The sequence below is a fragment of the Alosa sapidissima genome, chromosome 1, assembly GCF_018492685.1.
Source record: "Alosa sapidissima isolate fAloSap1 chromosome 1, fAloSap1.pri, whole genome shotgun sequence".
NCBI lineage: Eukaryota > Metazoa > Chordata > Actinopteri > Clupeiformes > Clupeidae > Alosa > Alosa sapidissima.
Window position 1 is genome coordinate 20,839,296 of NC_055957.1, and position 20,472 is coordinate 20,859,767.

At 40.7% G+C, this 20,472-nt stretch overlaps 1 protein-coding gene across 5 annotated transcripts; it reads left to right on the top strand.

The window, feature by feature from the left end:
* Positions 1–683: 683 nt before the first annotated feature.
* LOC121715595 (butyrophilin subfamily 3 member A2-like) lies at positions 684–20,433 on the top strand. 5 transcript variants are annotated; one of them, XM_042101482.1, is made up of 15 exons: positions 684–752; positions 840–956; positions 1,892–1,951; positions 2,744–3,085; positions 3,387–3,542; positions 3,751–3,912; positions 9,235–9,315; positions 9,438–9,473; positions 16,667–16,696; positions 16,824–16,844; positions 16,944–17,000; positions 17,082–17,132; positions 17,210–17,236; positions 17,321–17,984; positions 18,161–20,433. In XM_042101482.1, exons 3-15 carry the CDS (start codon positions 1,894–1,896, stop codon positions 18,264–18,266), a joined length of 1,791 nt encoding a protein of 596 aa, XP_041957416.1. In that variant the 5' UTR covers positions 684–752; positions 840–956; positions 1,892–1,893; the 3' UTR covers positions 18,267–20,433. The 5 variants fall into 5 exon arrangements, with proteins under 5 accessions (XP_041957416.1, XP_041957400.1, XP_041957397.1 ...); XM_042101463.1 differs by lacking the exons at positions 684–752; positions 840–956 and adding an exon at positions 1,353–1,434; XM_042101466.1 differs by lacking the exons at positions 684–752; positions 840–956; positions 17,210–17,236 and adding an exon at positions 1,346–1,434.
* The last annotated feature ends 39 nt before the right edge of the window (positions 20,434–20,472 follow it).

The window sequence follows — 20,472 nt, forward strand, 5'->3', positions numbered from 1 at the left end:
GCCATATCTTAAGACTGAATTCTGAGGGAATAGCATGTTATGTACTGATAAATGTGAGTAACACATGCCGTATGAGACTCCATCTCAACTGGCTCATACAGGAGCCTGTTAAATATTAATGATGAACTTTTTATAAGGAGTTCCGCTTGTGCACCTAGAGCTGAGTTTGAGCTCAATTGACTACAGTATTAATACTATATTGCATAGACTCTTTTGACTGTTGAACATTTTCACATATGTGATGCAATCTGGGAAAACCCTTCACATGGTGCAATTTTACCAACTTAAGATTCTGACACCATCCTAGCAACATGCAAGATTCTGGGAGGGTGGTATCCCTGATTTTGCTATTGGGGACAGTGTACAGAATGTTGCCAGGATGGTATCAGAATCTTAAGTTTGTGAAACGGAGCAAAAATCAAGGATTTTGAGTGTACCATGTGAAGGGTTTTCCTAGATCGCATCACAATAACTAGACTCTTTAGATAACAAGCCGAGGCCAGAGAAGGGTTCCGGTGCTTGAGCCAACTATCCCCATGAGCCAACTATCATTGGCCTTCAACGTCAACGTGAGCGTGACAGGAACAACATGAACGTGCAGAATGAACTCAACCAGACAATGAAGACAATAGTTTATGTTCTAAGTTCTTTTTTATTTATTCAACAAATAAATATTATCAGTTCACGGACCACATCTCTCAGACCATCTTTTACGCATCAGGAAACCCAAACACCGGTATTCCCCAGAAGTGGTGAGACGAACAATAAGAATTGTCACTAGCAAACACAAAGTTTTTGCCACTATAAAACTGAAAGTAATATGTCACCTATTATATCAGGTAGGCTACGTTTGTCACACACTGCAGTGAGCACTGAATGACCTGCTGCAGTATACAGGAAAAAGATAAACGGAAGGACTCCTTGCTTTAGTACTAAATATTGAGCCCTACTTTAAGGTAAGACTTAAATTAGGCTACATTTGTTAATCATGCGTTGTAATTCAGCTACCGTAGGGTAATTAAGCACGAAAGATTACTACATAAAAGGAGTGTTTAGTGGATCGGATCTTGCCGTTACCGCCCATGCAGTTTATTCTTTACGTGAAAGTAACAAGTGAAGAACTTATCATTCTTGGACTTTTGGTGTCCTGCTCTAAGAGTAACATTTATTGAAGGGACATTGTCCTCATTGTTCTTTCTCTGGGCATGTATCTCTCTCTCTGTGTGTGTGTGTGTGAGTGTGTGTGTGTGTGCGTGAATGTGTGTGTGAAAGAATGTGTGTGTGTGTATTTGGGTGTGAGAGAGCAGTGATTATAGTGCTTACTTGTTCTGTCCTTGTTCATACATTTCACTGATTGACTGCCGCCGACATTACGATTGGTAATAAAACAAAAAAACATGGGATTCAAATTAGAATGCTTTCAGTGGAAAAGGGGTATGACTTTTTAACAAGCTAGTTGTGTGTGTGTGTTTGTGTGTGTGTCACAGAGGCAACTTGCACTGAAATGACAATCAACATGCAACACAGACTTACTGTGTTCACAAATTGTTATGCAGTACCCGTTGTTTCTGGGTATTTACCGGAAATTAATAATGTATCTTACCATTTCAATACTTTGTTATTACAATAAAGTAGGCCTAATTCCTCTCCCTGGCCTCCCAGAATGTCTGTTATTGATTCACAAATTATTGTTTAGAAATTACTTAGACACTATTAACTAGTACAGTAGTGTGGTTCCATGATTTTACCCTCTGAAAATAAAATTGCCCTCTTTTTACTGATCTATAAGGTGCTACCAATGACACTGTATGTAGATTTTAATGACCTTATACAAGTTCTTGATTACTTGAATATTGCATTGAATTGATGAATAATCTACTTTATCTCATAGCTATGGCAGTGACCTGGATGTGTCTCATTGTGCTTGCCACATGCAGAGAAACCACTGCAGGTAAGAGTGCTCCATATGATTCTATGGCTGCTTTAGGAATGATGCTTGATTTGATTACAGATTTATTCATGCCATTACATCTTTTGTCCAATCATTGTTTTAGTTAATTTCAAATAACTACATATAATTGTTCTTAGATACCTAAAACACTGACAAACAACATTGCAGCATTGGATTTCCAGACGACCAACTTGTTATCTGTACTCCTACATATGTAAAGAGTTGCCGTTTATGTTTCACATATTACTTACAGATCAAGGGAAATAGCCAAAATGTTCAAGTTTATCAAACTTGTACTGCTGCTAGTTATTGTGATACAACCTGAGTGCAACAATGAATTGAAACAAAACGCTTTTTTGTAAAAAAACAAACAGTGAATTTAGTAAAATCTGCAAACATTTTTTGTAAAACGTTCTAGGTTTCATGGTTATTGGGAAAAGGTATTGCATGGTTTTCTTTTCCTGCATTGATAGGTCCTTCCTGTTGCATGAGAGTCAGAGTCAATCGATTTGTCAAAGAATTTTGAAAAGTGAAAGTAATATAGACGTCCCACAAGTCAGATTTGCTCCAATGTGTAGGTTGGGTTCATCCTTCCACTATGATACACATTTTCAGGACATTTCACAAAAACTGGGCCAGGATTTTTTGCATAATCCTTCTGATAAACTAATCAACAACCCAACGGGCCAACAGACAGGGCTGAAAACAATCCCTCCTTGGCAGAGGTAATAATCATGGCAAGCTCTGCTGATCTAAGATATGTGTTGTGATCAATTTTCTCCTCTGTGTCAGATGGATTTGCAGTGCAAACTCCACAGAAGTCCGTCTCAGCTCCGTACGGAGCCTCCGTCACTCTGCCCTGCGGAATCTCTCCAGCCACCAGTGCAGTGGATCTGGAGTTGCGCTGGCACCGACCCGATGGGTTCAACACCCCGGTTCTGTTCTACAGGAACAAAGCGGTACAGCCTGTAGAACCTCAGTACAGGGGCAGAGTGTCTCTGATAGGGCACCTGGAGAAGGGGAACGTGTCCCTGAGACTGGAGAACCTCACGCTGGCAGACAGAGGAGAGTATGTGTGCTACATCAAGAGTCCTGTATGGTATGACACAGCTACAGTAAACCTGACTGTAAGAGGTGAGTGATTTATATACAGAATTATTTTTATACAGAACAGGTCCTGACTGCAGACGATTTATCAGTTACAGTAGGCAAAGTTAGGAAGTGTTAGAGAAAGGGAAAGTGAAGGTTATGCAAAGTAGAATGTAATGTTAGGAATCTCTAACCAATGATTTCAAAGTTAACGCAAAGTCTACACTCAATCAATGTGAAACAAAATAGTGAGTCTGGTGAAACCAGGCTACATTGAATTGCTTCTCTGTATAAATGCCCTATAAAAATAAACTTGCATTGGCTTGCTTCTTTATGTCTGTATTAGTCATGGGGTCTGCACTGGACCTCTCTATAGCTGAGACAGGTGAAGGACAGGTAAATGTCACCTGTGCATCAGTTGGTTGGTGTCCAGAGCCTGAGCTCACCTGGACAGATGGAGAGGGGAGAGTTCTATCTGCGCACCTCAGAGAGCTTTCTGCAGGTAATCAGTGATCACACATACTAATAGCCATTCGTCTTAGCTGATGAAGGTGTAGGGGTATTATTTTGTCCCAGTAGGCACTGAAACCTGCTAAATGCCATATTTGTGATTTCACTGAAATTGTGGTGTGACTTCCTGATACACACATGATAATGAGTGAAGTGGGATGTAGAGTAAATGTGTTTGCCACTCTTCATTTCTTTCCCAGATGATGCTGGTTTGGTGGGAGTGAGTTCCTGGCTGCTCTACTCTTCCTCTGAGTCAGAGTGGCTCTCCTGCTCTGTGGGTGTGTCTGATCAGGAGAGGAGAGAGGGTCGGATCTTACCGTACATTTCCAGAGGACAGACTACAGACAGAACAGGCCAGTCTGGTATGTGTAGATTACATGATCTAAATGTCCTAATGTTGTTCTACGGCTTCGGACAGACAACAGACACAAAACAGAACACAACCCCATCCGGTATATTCTTAAAGGAGAAGTTCGGTGTGATATTGACCCAAAATGTGTTGAAACATGATACCGAGTGTGAACTTTTGTCTCATAGCTCATCTCGGCTTGTCTCCTGCACTCCGAAATCTGGCGCTAGTTAGCCGATGCTACCAACAGGTTTTCAATGGGGGTGCCTCGGGCATCGGGCTAGCCATGCAAATAAATCACTGTTTTACACCATTTACGAGGGTCAAAGTAGCTCCACACTTCATTGGTAGACTTCCGAGGGCCCTGACATTTAAAATGAGACATTGAGAACTTTGAAAAAGCACTGGTAGTTGATTTACAAGATGATTTATACAGACAGTACCTTCAGGAAGTTTACCGTTCGCCGCCATCTTGAATTTAGTCACGATAAGTCGAGCGAGTTGTACGAACAGGTATGATAAGGGATCAGATTCCAAAAATAATTCCGTGGAAATGCATGGATTCCAGTTATTTTTGGAATCTATTAACTCCAGGAAAGTCTGTCTATGTCTGTTTGTCCGTTCTTCGCATATATCTCTTGATCCATTAGTCCGACCGACTTTGTGAGTGAGTGCACTGTCGAGTAAGATGTGTGGATGTTAAATAAAGCTAACATTAAATGACATCATGTCTGACCTCAACAATATAAAGACCCTCTTCCTGCTGGCATAAAAACATTCACACAAATTATGACCTCAACATGCCAACTGACACCAGAATGAAGTGTTTGTTTAAAATAATGCATTTGTAAAATGCCACTCCTAAGCACACAAAGCTCTAGGACTTAGAATAGACAAGCGGCAATTCCAATAGCGCCCTGAATTTAACAATAGTTTCAGAATGTCACCACTTTGAGTATGTAAAGATGGGCTACTCTGGGAACTTCAGCTAAAGAAGAGTACAAATGAGTAACAGAGTGTGATGTCACTGACGTCACTAGGAAGGATAAGCAGTTGCAAATTTCATACAATCAATAATCACTCCACAAAATTGTGTTTATCTTCTTTGTCATCAAGCACTTGAAATAAACCAACCAAAATCCACTTTTCTCAGTTTTCTTATCTAGTAATTTGAATGTTGCATTCGAAAGGGGAGGCAAAGAAAATACACACTGTTGAGTAGTATATTTTTCTTAAAAGTTCTTATAAGATAAGATTATATTCTTATTTTTCTTAAAAGTCTCTTAAATGTTCTAAAAAGCCTTTCAGTGTCAATGATGTCATTAATTAGCACAATGCTAGCGTGTTATGGGCAGCAACGACCCAACCTGTAAGAAACCGAAAGGACATAAGTACTCGTTCATTCATCTTTCGACCTATAACCCATGTTGAACTTGTAAAAACTACAATCAAATCTCAGATTTCTCAACGACAATCAGGTAAAAGAGACAAATTTAGCCGTCTAGCTCCATAGACTCCTATTCATTTTACACCGATGGTGATTGCCCCCAGTGGAACTCTGGTGGAACTGCAACCAAAATTCAGTACAATGGGACTTAATAGAGAGTGGCCAGGCTCTAGACGGGCTCTGGTGCGGTGCAGTGCTAGAGACGCATCCCATCCACTTTACATGGGCTTAGGTCTTCCGTTGCCGAACACTACTTACTATTTACCTGAGCATTCAGTATTGTGCAATATAGCATACAGAAGGTGAGGGACATTTTGAGGGGAAAGAAGTGGTGCATTTTATCATTCAAACATGCGACTTTTCATGAAAATTCTATAATCCAAGATGGCCGCCACCATATGACGTCATAATATGCAAATTAGATATAAACATTTAATCTCTACATAAACTTTGGGTCATCCTTAATATTTCTCTAATTTACAGAAAGTCTCTATCTCTTATCACTTTTAAGCATTTACAGCGATAAGAACGCGGCTCTTAGTGAACTGTACCAGGCTGTCAGTGAACAACAGACAGCACACCCAGACGGTTTCACCATCTTCACTGGAGATTTTAACCATGCTGATCTCAAAACTGTACTTCCAAAGCTACACCAGCATGTTGATTTTCCAACAAGAGGAGATAACATCCTGGACCTGGTCTACACTACACACAAAGGAGCATACAAAGCCACCCCCCTCCCCCACATTGGACTTTCAGACCATATCACTGTTATGCTAATGCCCGCATACAGACAAAGGGTAAAAGCGAACAAACCGGTTCGTAAGCAGGTAAAAGTGTGGCCTGAGGGAGCCTCCGATGCTCTTCAAGACTGCTTTGACACAACAGACTGGGAAATGTTTAAGCAGGCAGCCACTTACAACAACCGGACAGACATAGAGGAGTATACAGACACTGTAACCTCTTACATCACCAAGTGCATCGATGATGTGACCCACACAAAAGACATCATCACTCGGGCTAACTGGAAGCCATGGCTGACAGGGGATGTCCTCAGGCTGCTGAGGGCCAGAGACAAAGCCTACAGAGCTGGGGATGAAGCTGGCATGAAAACAGCGAGAGCCAACCTGTCCCGTGGCATCAAGGAAGCAAAAAAGGAATACACTCACAAGATAACCACCCACTTCAAAGACAGCAGGAACTCACAAAGCCTATGGCAGGGCATTCAGGCCCTCACGGACTACAAGCCCGCGCCACAGAGCTGTGAGAGCAACATCCCTCTGCTCAACAACCTGAACCGCTTCTTTGCTCGCTTTGAAGCACAAAACAGCACCTGCCCACAGAAGACCCATCCCCCTCTACATGAGCAGCCCCTGTGCCTCTCTGCCGACAGCGTGAAGAGGACACTTGCTGCTATCAACACCCGTAAGGCAACAGGTCCAGACAACATCCCAGGTCGTGCGCTGAAGGACTGTGCAGGGGAGCTTAAGGATGTCTTCACAGACATCTTTAACACTTCCCTGAAGCAAGCCATCGTCCCATCATGTTTCAAAGCTGCCACCATCATACCTGTGCCGAAGAAAACTGCTCCATCCTGCTTCAATGACTACCGCCCTGTGGCACTGACACCCATCATCATGAAGTGCTTTGAGCGGCTTGTCATGTCACATATCAAAGCCATTCTCCCCCCCACCCTGGACCCCTTCCAGTTTGCATACCGAGCCAAGCGGTCTACAGAGGATGCAATCTGCTCTGCCCTCCACCCAGCCCTCACCCACCTGGAAAAAAGAGACTCATATGTGAGATTGCTGTTTATAGACTTCAGTTCTGCATTCAACACCATAATACCACAACAACTCATCTGCAAACTTGACAAACTGGGACTCAGTACCTACCTCTGCAACTGGCTACTGGACTTCCTCTGTCAGAGGCCCCAAGTAGTACGTGTTGGCAACAATACCTCAAGCAGCATCACACTGAGCACAGGGGCCCCCCAAGGCTGCGTGCTCAGTCCGCTGCTCTTCACCCTGCTGACACATGACTGCACTGCAACCTACAGCAACAATCACATAGTGAAATTTGCTGACGACACAACTCTGGTGGGTCTCATCACCAAGGGCGACGAGACTCAATACAGGTTGGAGGTTGACCATCTGACCACGTGGTGCAGGGACAACAACCTCCTGCTGAACGTCAGCAAGACCAAAGAGATTGTTGTTGACTTCCGGAGAGGTCACACCCAACACCTGCCACTGACCATCGACGGTGCTGTGGTGGAGAGAGCGAGCAGCACCAAATTCCTGGGGGTGCACATCAGTGAAGACCTCTCCTGGACCACCAACACTGCATCACTGGCGAAGAGAGCTCAGCGCCGCCTGTACTTCCTGCGGAAACTCAGGCGAGCAAGTGCTCCACCAGCCATCATGACCACATTCTACCGAGGCACCATCGAGAGCATCCTCTCCAGCTGTATCGCTGTGTGGGGCGGAAGCTGCACTGAATACAACAGGAAAGCCCTGCAGCGCATAGTGAACACAGCTGGAAGGATTATTGGTGCTTCACTCCCCTCCCTGAAGGACATTTACACCACCCACCTCACCCGCAAGGCGACCAAAATTGTGAGTGATGCAAGTCACCCCGCTCACAATCTGTTTGATCTACTGCCCTCTGGGAAGAGGTACAGAAGCCTGCGCTCCCGCACTACCAGACTCACCAACAGCTTCATACACCAAGCCGTAAGGATGCTGAACTCTCTCCCTCCTCTCCCCCCTCCACCCTCAGCTACATAACATCCTGGACATTGGACCCAAAAATGGCCGCCTGCACTACTCCACTTGCACACTTGCACACTTGTACACTTTACAACTGGTGTTGTTGTCCTGAAAACACAACACTTCTGCTGCTCTTACATAACTTGCACCACTATGCCACTTTCTTCTTACTTAGGTCAAACAGAACTACCCAAGCCTTTTATTGGCCTGAATTTGCACTAGTATTTTTATTGACTGTCTATGCACAATTTCAACCACATTTTGCTGCTCTTATTTTTTCATTATTATATGTGCCCTCTTATTTACTTATTTACTTACTTTTTTATTTACTTATTTACTTACTTTTTTGTTTACTTTAATGTTATGTTTGTCTGTGGACCTAAATTGGCAAAACATGTCTTGTCTTCACCGTGGGATAGTGAGAAACGTAATTTCGATCTCTTTGTATGTCTGGAACATGTGAAGAAATTGACAATAAAGCTGACTTTGACTTTGACTTTGACTTTAAGATATAGCCTTTTGAAATGAAGATGTCAAAATTGATCGTTTCGGAAAAAAACCTCTGGCGCCTAAAGGGTTAAAATGAACGGACTATGAGCTGCAAACTGACATTTTAAACTAAACGCCCACACGCAACTGAACGAGGAGAGGCAGCACGACACCACACATATGTGGTGTAGTACTAGTGGATCAGCACCGTCCCACACACAGTTGCGTTCCATCAACGCATGCCAGTGGGTGTTCCCGACGGTAGCTATGTAAATGACTTGAAGTATAACCGTAATTTGATTGGCTGGTGCTTTCTGTTGTTGTCCGTCGGTACAGCAAAAGTGGAACTTTTCAACGCAAGCGACGGGAGCAACGGGACGCAATGGACCCATAATTCAGTTCGGCAACGGATGACGTAAGCCCATGTAAAGTGGACTGGATGCGTCTCCAGCACTGCATCGCAGCTGTGTGTGGGAGCCATAAGAGTCGTGCTAGCAGTGTGGCCACTTTTAAACACTTAACTTCTGAAAAGTTTGATGCTGGCTGAAGGATTTAGAATCAGTGAATGACACCATATTAAATGTGTTCAACATGGTATCCATAAATAGTGTTCTTATTGTTGTGTCAGGTGGTTGGACTGCTGCCTTCGTTATCACTCTGCTGCTCTTGTTGACACTACTGATTGGGATGTTTATCCTGTACAGAAAAGGTAAATCATTGATCTTATTTATTGTTGTGATTATACTGTGTAATGACACACATATCTATGGGAAGGTGAAAAAGATATGCCCCAGTGACCCCTTTTGCTTAATTATATCTTCAATCCTTCAGGTTTAATCCAGTATCCTGTGACTTCAACACCACCAGGTACACATTTTTACATCCCTCTCCCTATGCTACAGACCTTTTATTTATTTTATTATTTCATCACACGTCAAAACACACACACACACACACACACACACACACACACACACACACACACACACACACACATATCTGACTTTCTCCAACTTTTGCACATCTCCTTAGAACTTTTTATTTATTATTTTTGATTTCTCCTCCATCTATCTACCCATGTCCTTGATTGCCTAGCCTTTCTGCCCCCCCCCCCCCACACCCCCATCCCCAACACACACACACACACAAAACACACACAGTTACATCATCACTGCCATCAACTCGCATACATACAGCACACTGCTTGCTACAGTAAGCCTCCTCTACATACTTGCTGCACACTGCCCCCCCCCCCTCCCTACATACACAGCACATTGTCTTCAGGATCTTCTCCAACACACATCCTCTACATACTTACAGCACACTGCCCCCACCTACCCACACACACACTACACACACACACACACAGTCACTGCTCCACTCCCCTCCCGCCCACACACACATCTTCACTGTCATCACTCACATACATCATACATACAGTACTCTGCTTGCAATAGTAAGTCCCTTCACCTGCAGTACACTACCCCCCCCCCTCCCTACACAGCACATTATTTCATCAGGAAGCTTCTCCAACACACATCCCCAACATACTTACAGCACACTGCCCCCCCCCCCCCCCCAATACACAGCACATTGTCTCATGAGGAAGCTTCCCCAACACACATATTGCACACTGCCCTCTCCCCACATACACAGCACACTATCCCATCTCCCCTGTCATCCCCCCAACACACACACCAAGACCCCTGGCAGTTGGGTTAGCCCCTTGAGCCGTGGATCTGCCCAAGGTTTCTTCCTTGGTAAGGGAGTTTTTCCTTGCCCCTGTTGCTCTTGGGTGCTCCTTGTTGGTGCCCCCCCCCCCCCCCCCCCCAATCCCAATCCTCCCCCATCTTTCTTATGCAGCCCTTGCCACTTAACAGCCACTAGTGTGTGTCTTGCATTTGTATAGTTGCCTAGCAACAAAATGTTTCAGTAACATGAACATTGATGATAGCATTGCTGATGTGGCAAGACTAGCTCAAGTGGTTAAGCAGCAGGAGATCATGTGGGAGACCAGGGTTCAATTCCTTAGAAGTGCATGAAGTTTTTTTCTTGAGCTTTTAATTACTTTTGAAACCATGTGCAGTTAATGTGTGCAGTTAATGTGTACAATCTTTTGTTTTTCAGTTATTAATCAGAAAAGCGCGACTGAATGGATTGTTTATTGTTGCCTAGCAACAATAAACAAAGAATAATATTAAAATCGATCCCTTGAATCTTTGGTGTGGATCACTAAGAGTGAGGGTTTCCCATGGGGCATGGGGTTTCCCTGTTATTATCAAACATTATTATTTAACATTTTGACAGAATATGAGATGCATACTGCAGGCTCTGCTTTACCATCTATACTGAAGTACCGTTGCAGAGCAGTGTGTCACTTTAGCCACTAGGGGCATCCATCAGGACCTGATCGCGAGGCTATGAACAGTAAATTTACATTTAGACTGGGTGGGATTCTTACATAATACCCATTAGGAGTCTTCTACCCACCCTCTCATTAGAATTTGCATAAAAGCCATTTCAGGCACTAGTTAACTAGTGAGCTGCTTCACTGCCACACATGCAAACTAGTGAGACTTAAATTGTTCCACTAGTTAACTAGTGGACAAAAACGGTCAGCTTTTTTCTCTTTTTAGGTGTAACTAGTTAACTAGAGAACAAAATATACATGCCACTAGTTAACTAGTAAGGCCTACAACACCCTCACTAGTAAACTAGAGGGTATTTTTGCCTTTACATGTTAACAAGTGACCATTTTGGCATCTCACTAGTTAACTAGTGGGGCTGAAATAGCCTTCACTAGTTAACTAGTGGGTGTTTTGGAGCACACTAGTAAACTAGTGACACTTTTTGCACCTCACTAGTTAACTAGTAGTAAACTAGTGACACTTTTTAGACCTCACTAGTTAACTAGTGGGCATTTGTGTCTTAACTAGTTAACTAGTGAGCAGTTCTGCCTTCACTAGTTTACATGTAAGTGTCACATTGAAGCCACTAGTTTACTAGTTAAAGTTCCTTTGGCCAGCATGTTAACTTGTGTGCCACATGCAAATGTTGTGGGTGGGGTTTTGTGAAATTCTGCACTGTGATTGGTTGTCATGTTCTATTTGGACATAGGGAGCCAATAGAAAGCCTCAATTTCCAGAGTTCTCCGCCTCCTAATTTTAATTCTGCGCCACTAGCTGATTAGTGTGAATTTAGGCTTCAACTAGTTTACTAGTATACATTTATGACTTCACTAGTTAACTAGTTTGGACAAAGGATGCATCAACTAGTTAACTAGTGAGCCTGCTGCCATCACCTAGCTAGCTAGTAAGCCATTTATGGTTTAATAGTTAACTAGTGACATTGACCTACTCCAACTAGTTAACTGGTGAGGAGTTTTGCCTTCACTAGTAAACATGTGCACATTTTTGGCTGTCACTAGTTAACTAGTGAGACCCAAAAGCCTTCAACTAGATGACTGGTATGCATTTTGGCCTTTACTAGTTAACTAGTGGACATTTCTGGCTCTCACTAGTTAACTAGTGAAGCTTATATGTGTTCACTAGTTAACTAGTGGGCATTTATGCTGTCACTAGTTAACTAGTGTGCACAAACATGGCTCACTAGTTAACTAGTTGACAAAAATGGCTTGCATGTTGGCCTGATATCAAGATATCAGAATAAATGCCCAAGCGGCTGGCCAAATTACATAGAAGTTAACAAGTGTGAATTTGACATTCAGTAGTCAGCTAGTAAACATTTTTGTACCTTACTAGTTGACTAGTAAAATATAGAAGTCTTTAAACTAGTTAACTAGTGCACATTGAGCATTACTAGTTAACTAGTAAGATATGAAACATATGAACTAGTTAACTCTTTCGTGCCCGTGCCGAACATTCCATTTTTGGTGCTGGATGACCTCCTTACACAAAAAAACTTATTTCTTGAGTATATTACATACCATCAATGGGATATACATACCATTGTAATCAGAAGGATCAGTTCTATCAAATGGTGTAAAATACCTATGGTAATGTTGATATAGTAAGGAACAGTTTTTGAAAATCCTCTCCAGATGTATACCGAAATTCGTTAAAATTTCATTTCATTCACATAAAAAATCATTTTCATCATATTTCTATACAAGATAGAGAAAAATATAGAGTATGACATGTTCAGCAAGTTGTGGGCTATTTAACAAAAGAGACTGAATTAGAATATCATTAACCTTTCAAAAGTTATGATAAATTTAGTGATCAGTGTAAAAAAATGCAGGAAACGGGATTTAGAATGTTGAAAGAATTCACATTCTCTTTCTCACCAAAAATATAAAAGTATGCTTAAAAACTAATAATGAAGTCAGACACAATGGTTTAGATTTATTTGGTCAATAAGAATAAACCATTTATTTTTATATAAGCAAATGCTACGGTCAATAATAATTAAAAAAAAAAAAAAAACCATGTACCTTACCAGTAATACGGGAAGTAAGTATACTGTATAGTTATTAAAGATAATTTCGAATAGAGACATAAAATACATTTGATTCAACAGATACAACTTCCTTAAATAAATCAGTATAATATGAAAATTATATACATCTATAAAATGTATTATTACTTATGAAAAGCTAGGAATACAATCAACTTCAACATCACTCAAAAATCAATGTGTTCTAAAACATTTGAAAGTGGATTACATAGAACAAGCCTGTTGAGAATAAACACATGTATACACAAACTCACACACACACACACACACACACACACACACATAAAGAGGAGGATAGGGAAAGGTGGGGTGGGGATCCTGAAGGTTGAACACAGAAGACCTATGACTCATAACGAAACGCATCCCCTCCTGTAGAATGCCAAATTTGACAGCAATTTTGTCTACTACCGCTAGTCACCTACCGCTAAACTCCGGGCCATACAAGCTACTAGTGTTATTATGTATTATTTTTTATAACAAAGCCAACCATTTTTCTTTGGCTCCTGCTGTACAGGAATATGTACTTGATGAAAAGACGACAGATTAGAAGTTGGAGCAGCTGAAGGTGAGGCTGAAATTTTGACGGAAATGCCTGCCAGCTGTTGTGAAGTCTTTCTGGCTGTAGCTACCAAACCTAGGTTCAACACCAGATTCTGCATTGCCAAACTTGAAATAATAAGAAACTACTGCCAACGGCAATGTCAATGGAGAAAAAGTGTACACAATATGTATTCATCATTTGGTCAACGCTCCCTGATCCCTTCAGAGACTTGGTTCCTCAGTAGCAATGGATATTAGGGAAGGAAGTGAAGCCCCATGTTAATGATCAAGCCTAGAAAACTGTGAAAGTCTTCTGGAGTCTCTTCGTCCCATGCCCCTGCAATGTGTGTTTGCATACGACGGCCTACTAAGCACAACCTCCCACCCGTTCCGGTTGATAAAACCACATATGCCTGGGACAACAACATACAAAAAACAACATAACAAGTCTATTTCACAGTGTTTTAGTGTCAGTCTACACCACTCTATGCACGCCACCTAAATCTATACCTTCTTCCTCCATCCTCACATGGTCTTCAACATTGTGAGCGCAAGCTCATCAGCAGTCAGCTACCTCTTCAGGCCTGCAACGAGGTCTGTGTAGGTCTTTTCATCTTCCATCTGAAACAACAGTAAAATCATACAAATGTAATACCTTTATTAATTTACAAAATAAAATCAAAACTACAGATGTACTGTATGTGTGTGTGCACATACTGTACATACACCAGAAGAGGTAGCCTTGAAACTATTGAAGCATTCTGAGTAACTCAAAAATATTCAGAAGTATGAAAAGTCATTTTATTACACATGGGTTTAGCTGCCCTAAATCTGATTGCCTGGCTGGCATCAAGATAAAGACAGATTACATTTCACCTATTAAATAACTGCTGAAAATGCAATAATGACATTTCTGACATAATATGTGATTTCACATCATGTTTTCTATAACTACATATTGAGAGGACTAGAAAAGCTATCAAGTCATGTCATTTTAGAAAATGTTGAGACAAGCACATCTGATGTTTGTCATTTAGAAGTTAGTAAGCTAAATCAGTTCACTACAAACTGCCTAGCGAGGTAACAACTCGAGGACAGGCAATAAGTTAGTTAGCACTACATTTCTGACAGAATATGTGATTTCACATCTTGTTTTCTACAACTACATACAGCTTTGATGTGCTAACGTTATACTGACTTGCCAATAATGCTTACCTAACAAGCAAATTGGTACTAGAAAACAAACTTACTTACAGGTTATATACTAAGAGGTTTTTAAATGAAATTGTCAAATGAAAATAACTGACATCAAAAGCAAACGAGAGTACTGCAAGCAGTTCAGAGTAATGCAGCTAGCTAAAGTTACATGACGATGCACTTATGAGATGCCATGTTGACGTTGATGAGAAAGCATATTTCTGTCAAATAACAGAATAGGACTACAAATTAAGATTAACCATAACTACAACCAATGTAAAAACATATATTACCTCAGTTTATCCAGCTGTGTGGTTTCCAGTCGAGGTAAACTCCAACGAAGTGCAGGTGGCATCTGGCTGTCCATATCAATATATACGACTGAAGTGAAAAGTTTTTTTTCACGACTGATCTTCAAGTATCCAAAACATTTCGCGCCATAAATCCCTTAACCAATCATATCAATTGAAGCTTATGTTGTCAGCATTACGGGGCAGATTTCAGAATTAAAATCAGTCATTGGACAGCTGAGATATTAAATGATTGGTCATTGTTAAAATTTTAACGAAATTAGAACGGTCGGACTTGTAAGGGTTAACTAGAGAGAATTTGGGCCTTACTAGTTAACTAGTGAGCATTTTGGCTGTCACTAGTTAACTAGTTCACACAGAAATGGCTCACTAGTTAACTAGTGGACAGAAATGGCTTGCATGTACATGACAATTATGCCTGATATCAAGATATCTGAATAAATGCTCAATCGGCTTGCCATATGACACTGTCATGAACGTGTTATAAACAAGTCATAAACGTTTATGATATAACGCTTCTGTTATTAAGTGACATTCAGTTTTTGTCATAACAAGTTAGGGTTAGGTTTAGGGTTAGGGTTAGGGTTAGGTTTAGAGTTATGGTTATGATTAGGATTAGGGTTGGGGTTAGGATTAGGGTTAGAGGTTAGGATTAGGGTTAGGTTTAGGGTTAGGGTTAGGTTTCATGTGTCGTGACCGTGTCATGTGTTCATGACAGTGTCATGACACTCTTATGTCGATACTGTCAAGTAAAGTGTTACAATATATTTTCATAAATAATCATGGCATAAATAACGCCTAAATCACACCAGTCTTTCACACATAAATCTCAATGAGCAAATAATACACACAGCACTGCAAACGTGAAACAAGGCAGGTTGGGGGCAAGGAAACCCTTACGATATGGCATACAAACACAATTAAAACCGCATACTTAGATACATAATATAAGCAACAGCAGAAAACATCTACATTTACGCAGGCGGGAAGTGCGAGGGTTGGGAAAATGTGCTGCCTGCCACCTCTTCAACTAGCCTACAGCGGCACTAATTATTAGGCTAAATGATCTGCGCTAGGCTACACACAATGATATCCAACTTCATAGCTCATCAACTCAGCGTTAATGCCGTGCTCGTGGCGTGCTCTCCCGACTCACACATTTCCCAGACAAAGCGGCCGCCTGCCACCTGAATCTTCAGTCCTTCTAAAAAGAGCGTTCATCAACACACTTCGGTGACGTCATGACGTAACGTTCATTAATTTTAACAAAGGAAGAGTTGTTCAATCATAAAACCTGGACACAATGACATTACACAAAATTAGGACACTCATGTCAAAAATGAAAATAATAAAACAATATCAAAATCATATCACCACAACAAAACAACCTTCCACTAGACGCCTTTTACAAGTAAATGAGTGTTTATAATGATAAAGAGTTTACAGGGATTTGTGGAAACACTTCTAAACAAATAGTGTAGTTTTACATTATATTATCAATAAATGTGTGTGTTTCTCTATCTGTTTTGACTGAAGATGGAGAGAGGCCCACATGTGCTGGGGCAGGTACTATTGATGTTGTTCTGTTCTTGTTTGTGTATTTGTTGCTGTTATTACTCAACATTTGGAATGTGCAGTTATGTGCATGTCACAATCCAACTGTTTATCCAATAATTTGATCTTTTCCTTGCAGAAGAGTCTTTACCACTTAAAGGTATTTAATCTTAAACCATTGTGCGGTGGATATAACTTGTCTGCTTCAACAAAACATTACTGAGTTGTCACCGCAACATCACTCTTCTGATTTTAAAAGATAAAATGGAAGGGAAGCTGAAAACTGCAGACAAAGAAACAAACACAGCAGTGACAGGTAAATACCCACCAAGTTTATTTCAAATGTGTACGGCATTACATTACATTACATCTTTACAAATATCTCTTTCATACCCAGAATGGGCAGAGAAGGACACAAACACGAATGATTCCATCCTTCTGACACCAGGTATCATCTGACTATTTAACTGTTTAGTTAATACATGAATTGAAATTCAAAAAGTAAATGTTGGTTTTGCATTTCAGAATGGGACTTATTGAAATCACATACAGGTAAATTCCTCTGTATGACCATTTCAGTTTAAATATATTGAGAATACAGTATGTGTATTATCATCACTGTGATACTTGTTTCAGTTAAGAACATCAGTCTGGACACTAGCACTGTCTCTCCCTTTCTGGAGTTGAGAGATTTGGGAAAAGGAAACACAGAAGTGAGGTGTCCTGATCCTCTGAAAGCCCAGGGCCATGGGAACAGGTGTCCCCATGTTCTGTGTAAAGAGAGATTCAGATCAGGAAAGCACTGCTGGGGGGTGAAGATTTGGAAAGAAGGAAAAAATATTGAAGCTAAGATTGACTCTGACAAAATAATAAAACAGAAGCAGTCGTGGTATGTGGGGGTGTGCAGTGACACAGCAGAGCGAACACTCAGAGTCCCTTTAACCCCAAAGAACGGCTTCTGGGTTCTTCAGTATGAAAAAGGAACTGGACTCTTTGCCAACTCTGACCCTCCAACTCCAGTGCAGGTAGCAACAATGTTTAGAAGGCTGGGAATGTTTCTGGACTGTGACAAACACACTCTGTCCTTTTATAATGTGGACACTAAATTACACTTGTGCACCTTTGAGAATGTGAGAGCTGCCAATGTCAACCTTAAATCACAGTGCACCTCTAAGAATGAGAGACCTCCCAACAGCCTGATTCCTCTGATTAGTCCTGGAGTCAGAGACTCTTTGGTCATGAAGATACGTGCAGATGTAGAGGAGAAACTAAAGGGCAAAGAAAACAAAGCAAAATACAGTTGAGATGGTGGAGAAGAGGAAAATAGCATTACAGAAAACCAGGGGTTAAAGTGTGTGTATTAATAACAAATATAGCCGCAAGCGGCAATGGTGGGCCTGAGCACCTAAAAGAACTACAGATGAACTATGATGGTTATTGTTATTGTAGTGATGCACATTTCCTAATTGAGTTTTACGAAATGAGTCAAAGGACAACTTGCCTCATATTCCCATTTTCTACTTTATTTCAACAGTTTATAATACAAACTCTTAAACATTATATAAACAATACTTGTCATTAGTGATGTATTATGAGAACTTTCCATTTGGTATAGAAATGTCATTTTCTACAGCACTGATTATTGAGATAAGGGACAAAAGTACTTTTGACAAACAAAAAATCAATACTACATTATTTTGAATTGGATATCTTCATAAACATAGGTCTCATCTATCATGCCTGAAAAGGAACAGGATTTTATTTAACCACTTTTTATAAAAATTGACATTTACCGACTTAGTAACTTCATTTGTCATTTGTCAACTCCGACACATGAAAATATGTTTTTTTTTTGTGTGTGTTTGATATATTCAACAACACTGTAAAGTCTTTAAGTGTGTAGAAATGGTGTGCCTTAGTAAGGTTTAGTGATACATTGCCATTTTACATTGTTTTGGAATGAGACATTTTAAATTACCTTAATTTAGTTTACCATTTTATAATTTTTAATATACAATAAGTGGTTTTGTGCACACAAGACACTGATGCATGTAGATAAGTTGATGTTTTAAATGTACTGTATTAACACACAATATTGAACAAAAGAAACATACATTTTTTTATAAAAATGAAAAACCTCCATCTTACGGTGTTGACACACAACTGACGGTGGTGTTCTATACCTACATCAATGTACTTTCCTAACCACCAGTGATCATCATACACCACTGCCAGCCAATCCCCTGTCTCAATACTGTTGATAGTTACAGTATGTCAAGTTGAAGTAGGCTCCTCAACAGTCTGGTCCAGAGGACTTTCTGTTGGGGTGTCTATTTCATTTAGCCATCTATTCTGCATAGCTCTGGACCTTTTCTTTGCTTTCCTCTAGTACCTTCTGCCGTGTCTTTTTGCTCTGGGTCCTAATTCTCCTACTTGTTTTACTTTTTTGTTTTGGACGCTGTCCTTCCATCTCTGTCTCTCCTTTTCTCCTCTTCCCATACCTCACTCCTGAGGTAAACCATTACCAGTCATCAGCCATCCTGGTGTTTGGCCCTCATTGCACCTGAAGTCCCTTCCCTATGACTGCCCTACCATTGCCTGCTGCTTCCACCTTGCCTGGATTCCTGCGCAGCCTAGCGACCCACTACCGCCCTATGACAATTCCTAATCCCTATGGACAATACATCCCCTACACTAGACTATTTGAACTTTCTGATACTTTCTGTGACTGGTTATACCTCAGGTGGCTTTAAACACCATGTTCTATTCTCTACACCTACAGTAACTAACCTATTCATTATCATGTATTATTGCCCTTATTGCCTTATTATATAACCTTATTGCCCTGTAACTGACCCTAGGCAGATGGGTCTGGCCCTTGAGTCATGGATCTGCTTGAGGTTTCTTCCTATATGTATCCAATTCTAGGGAGTTTTTCCTCGCCCCTGTTACTCATGAAGTCTCTCTGAATGTTTAACACTCTGTAAAGCGCCATGAGACATAGAGCTATAAGTGAAATTAAATTGATATTGACATTTTCTAACTGTTTCCTTCTGCTTTCTGGGTCACTGATAATTGTTTCTCTCCTTTTCCTCATGGTACTGTTTCTTTTTCTTTGCTCCTCCACTGACATTTTTTGTCTAGCCATGTCTGCCAAGAGTACTGATAAAAACAATACTTTTTATGAAAGTTATTATTTGGCATTTGGTCAAATTAAGATGTTTTAAGTCAATCAGCATGCATACTTAGATCATATTATCATGTTATGTAGTTGTTATACATTACTTAATGAGTATTTGGGAGCACTTTTTCACTCCATCAGCTTACATGTCAACACCGTCAGACAAAATATCTGACAGAGTTGACGTCTGACGGAGTTGACAAAACAACATGTTTTTTTTTTTTTTAACTTAATCATTTGTAGTAAATGGTAGCCATTTTGATTTTCCTCAGTTGCCAGCTGCCACTAAACTAAACCAAAATACCAGCTTATATTTCAAACTTCTTGATTGAATTTATCCCTACTTTGAAGACAGTGTTGACAAATAAAAGCTGTGACCACAGGGATTTCAACTTGTTTGGTGAATATTTTTTTTTTTTAAAAACACTTACTGTACGAGACCATGTGTTGGACTGCTGCATCCATCAACAGAGAGAAGTCAAAGGGGGTCCTCAGGGTTAAAGCTGACCAAAATATGCCTGATTTATTTCGAATTTGAAAACCTATCTGATGGAGTTGACATGAATTGAGGACATATTTTGAAAGGCTGTTGTTAATGTATAAAATA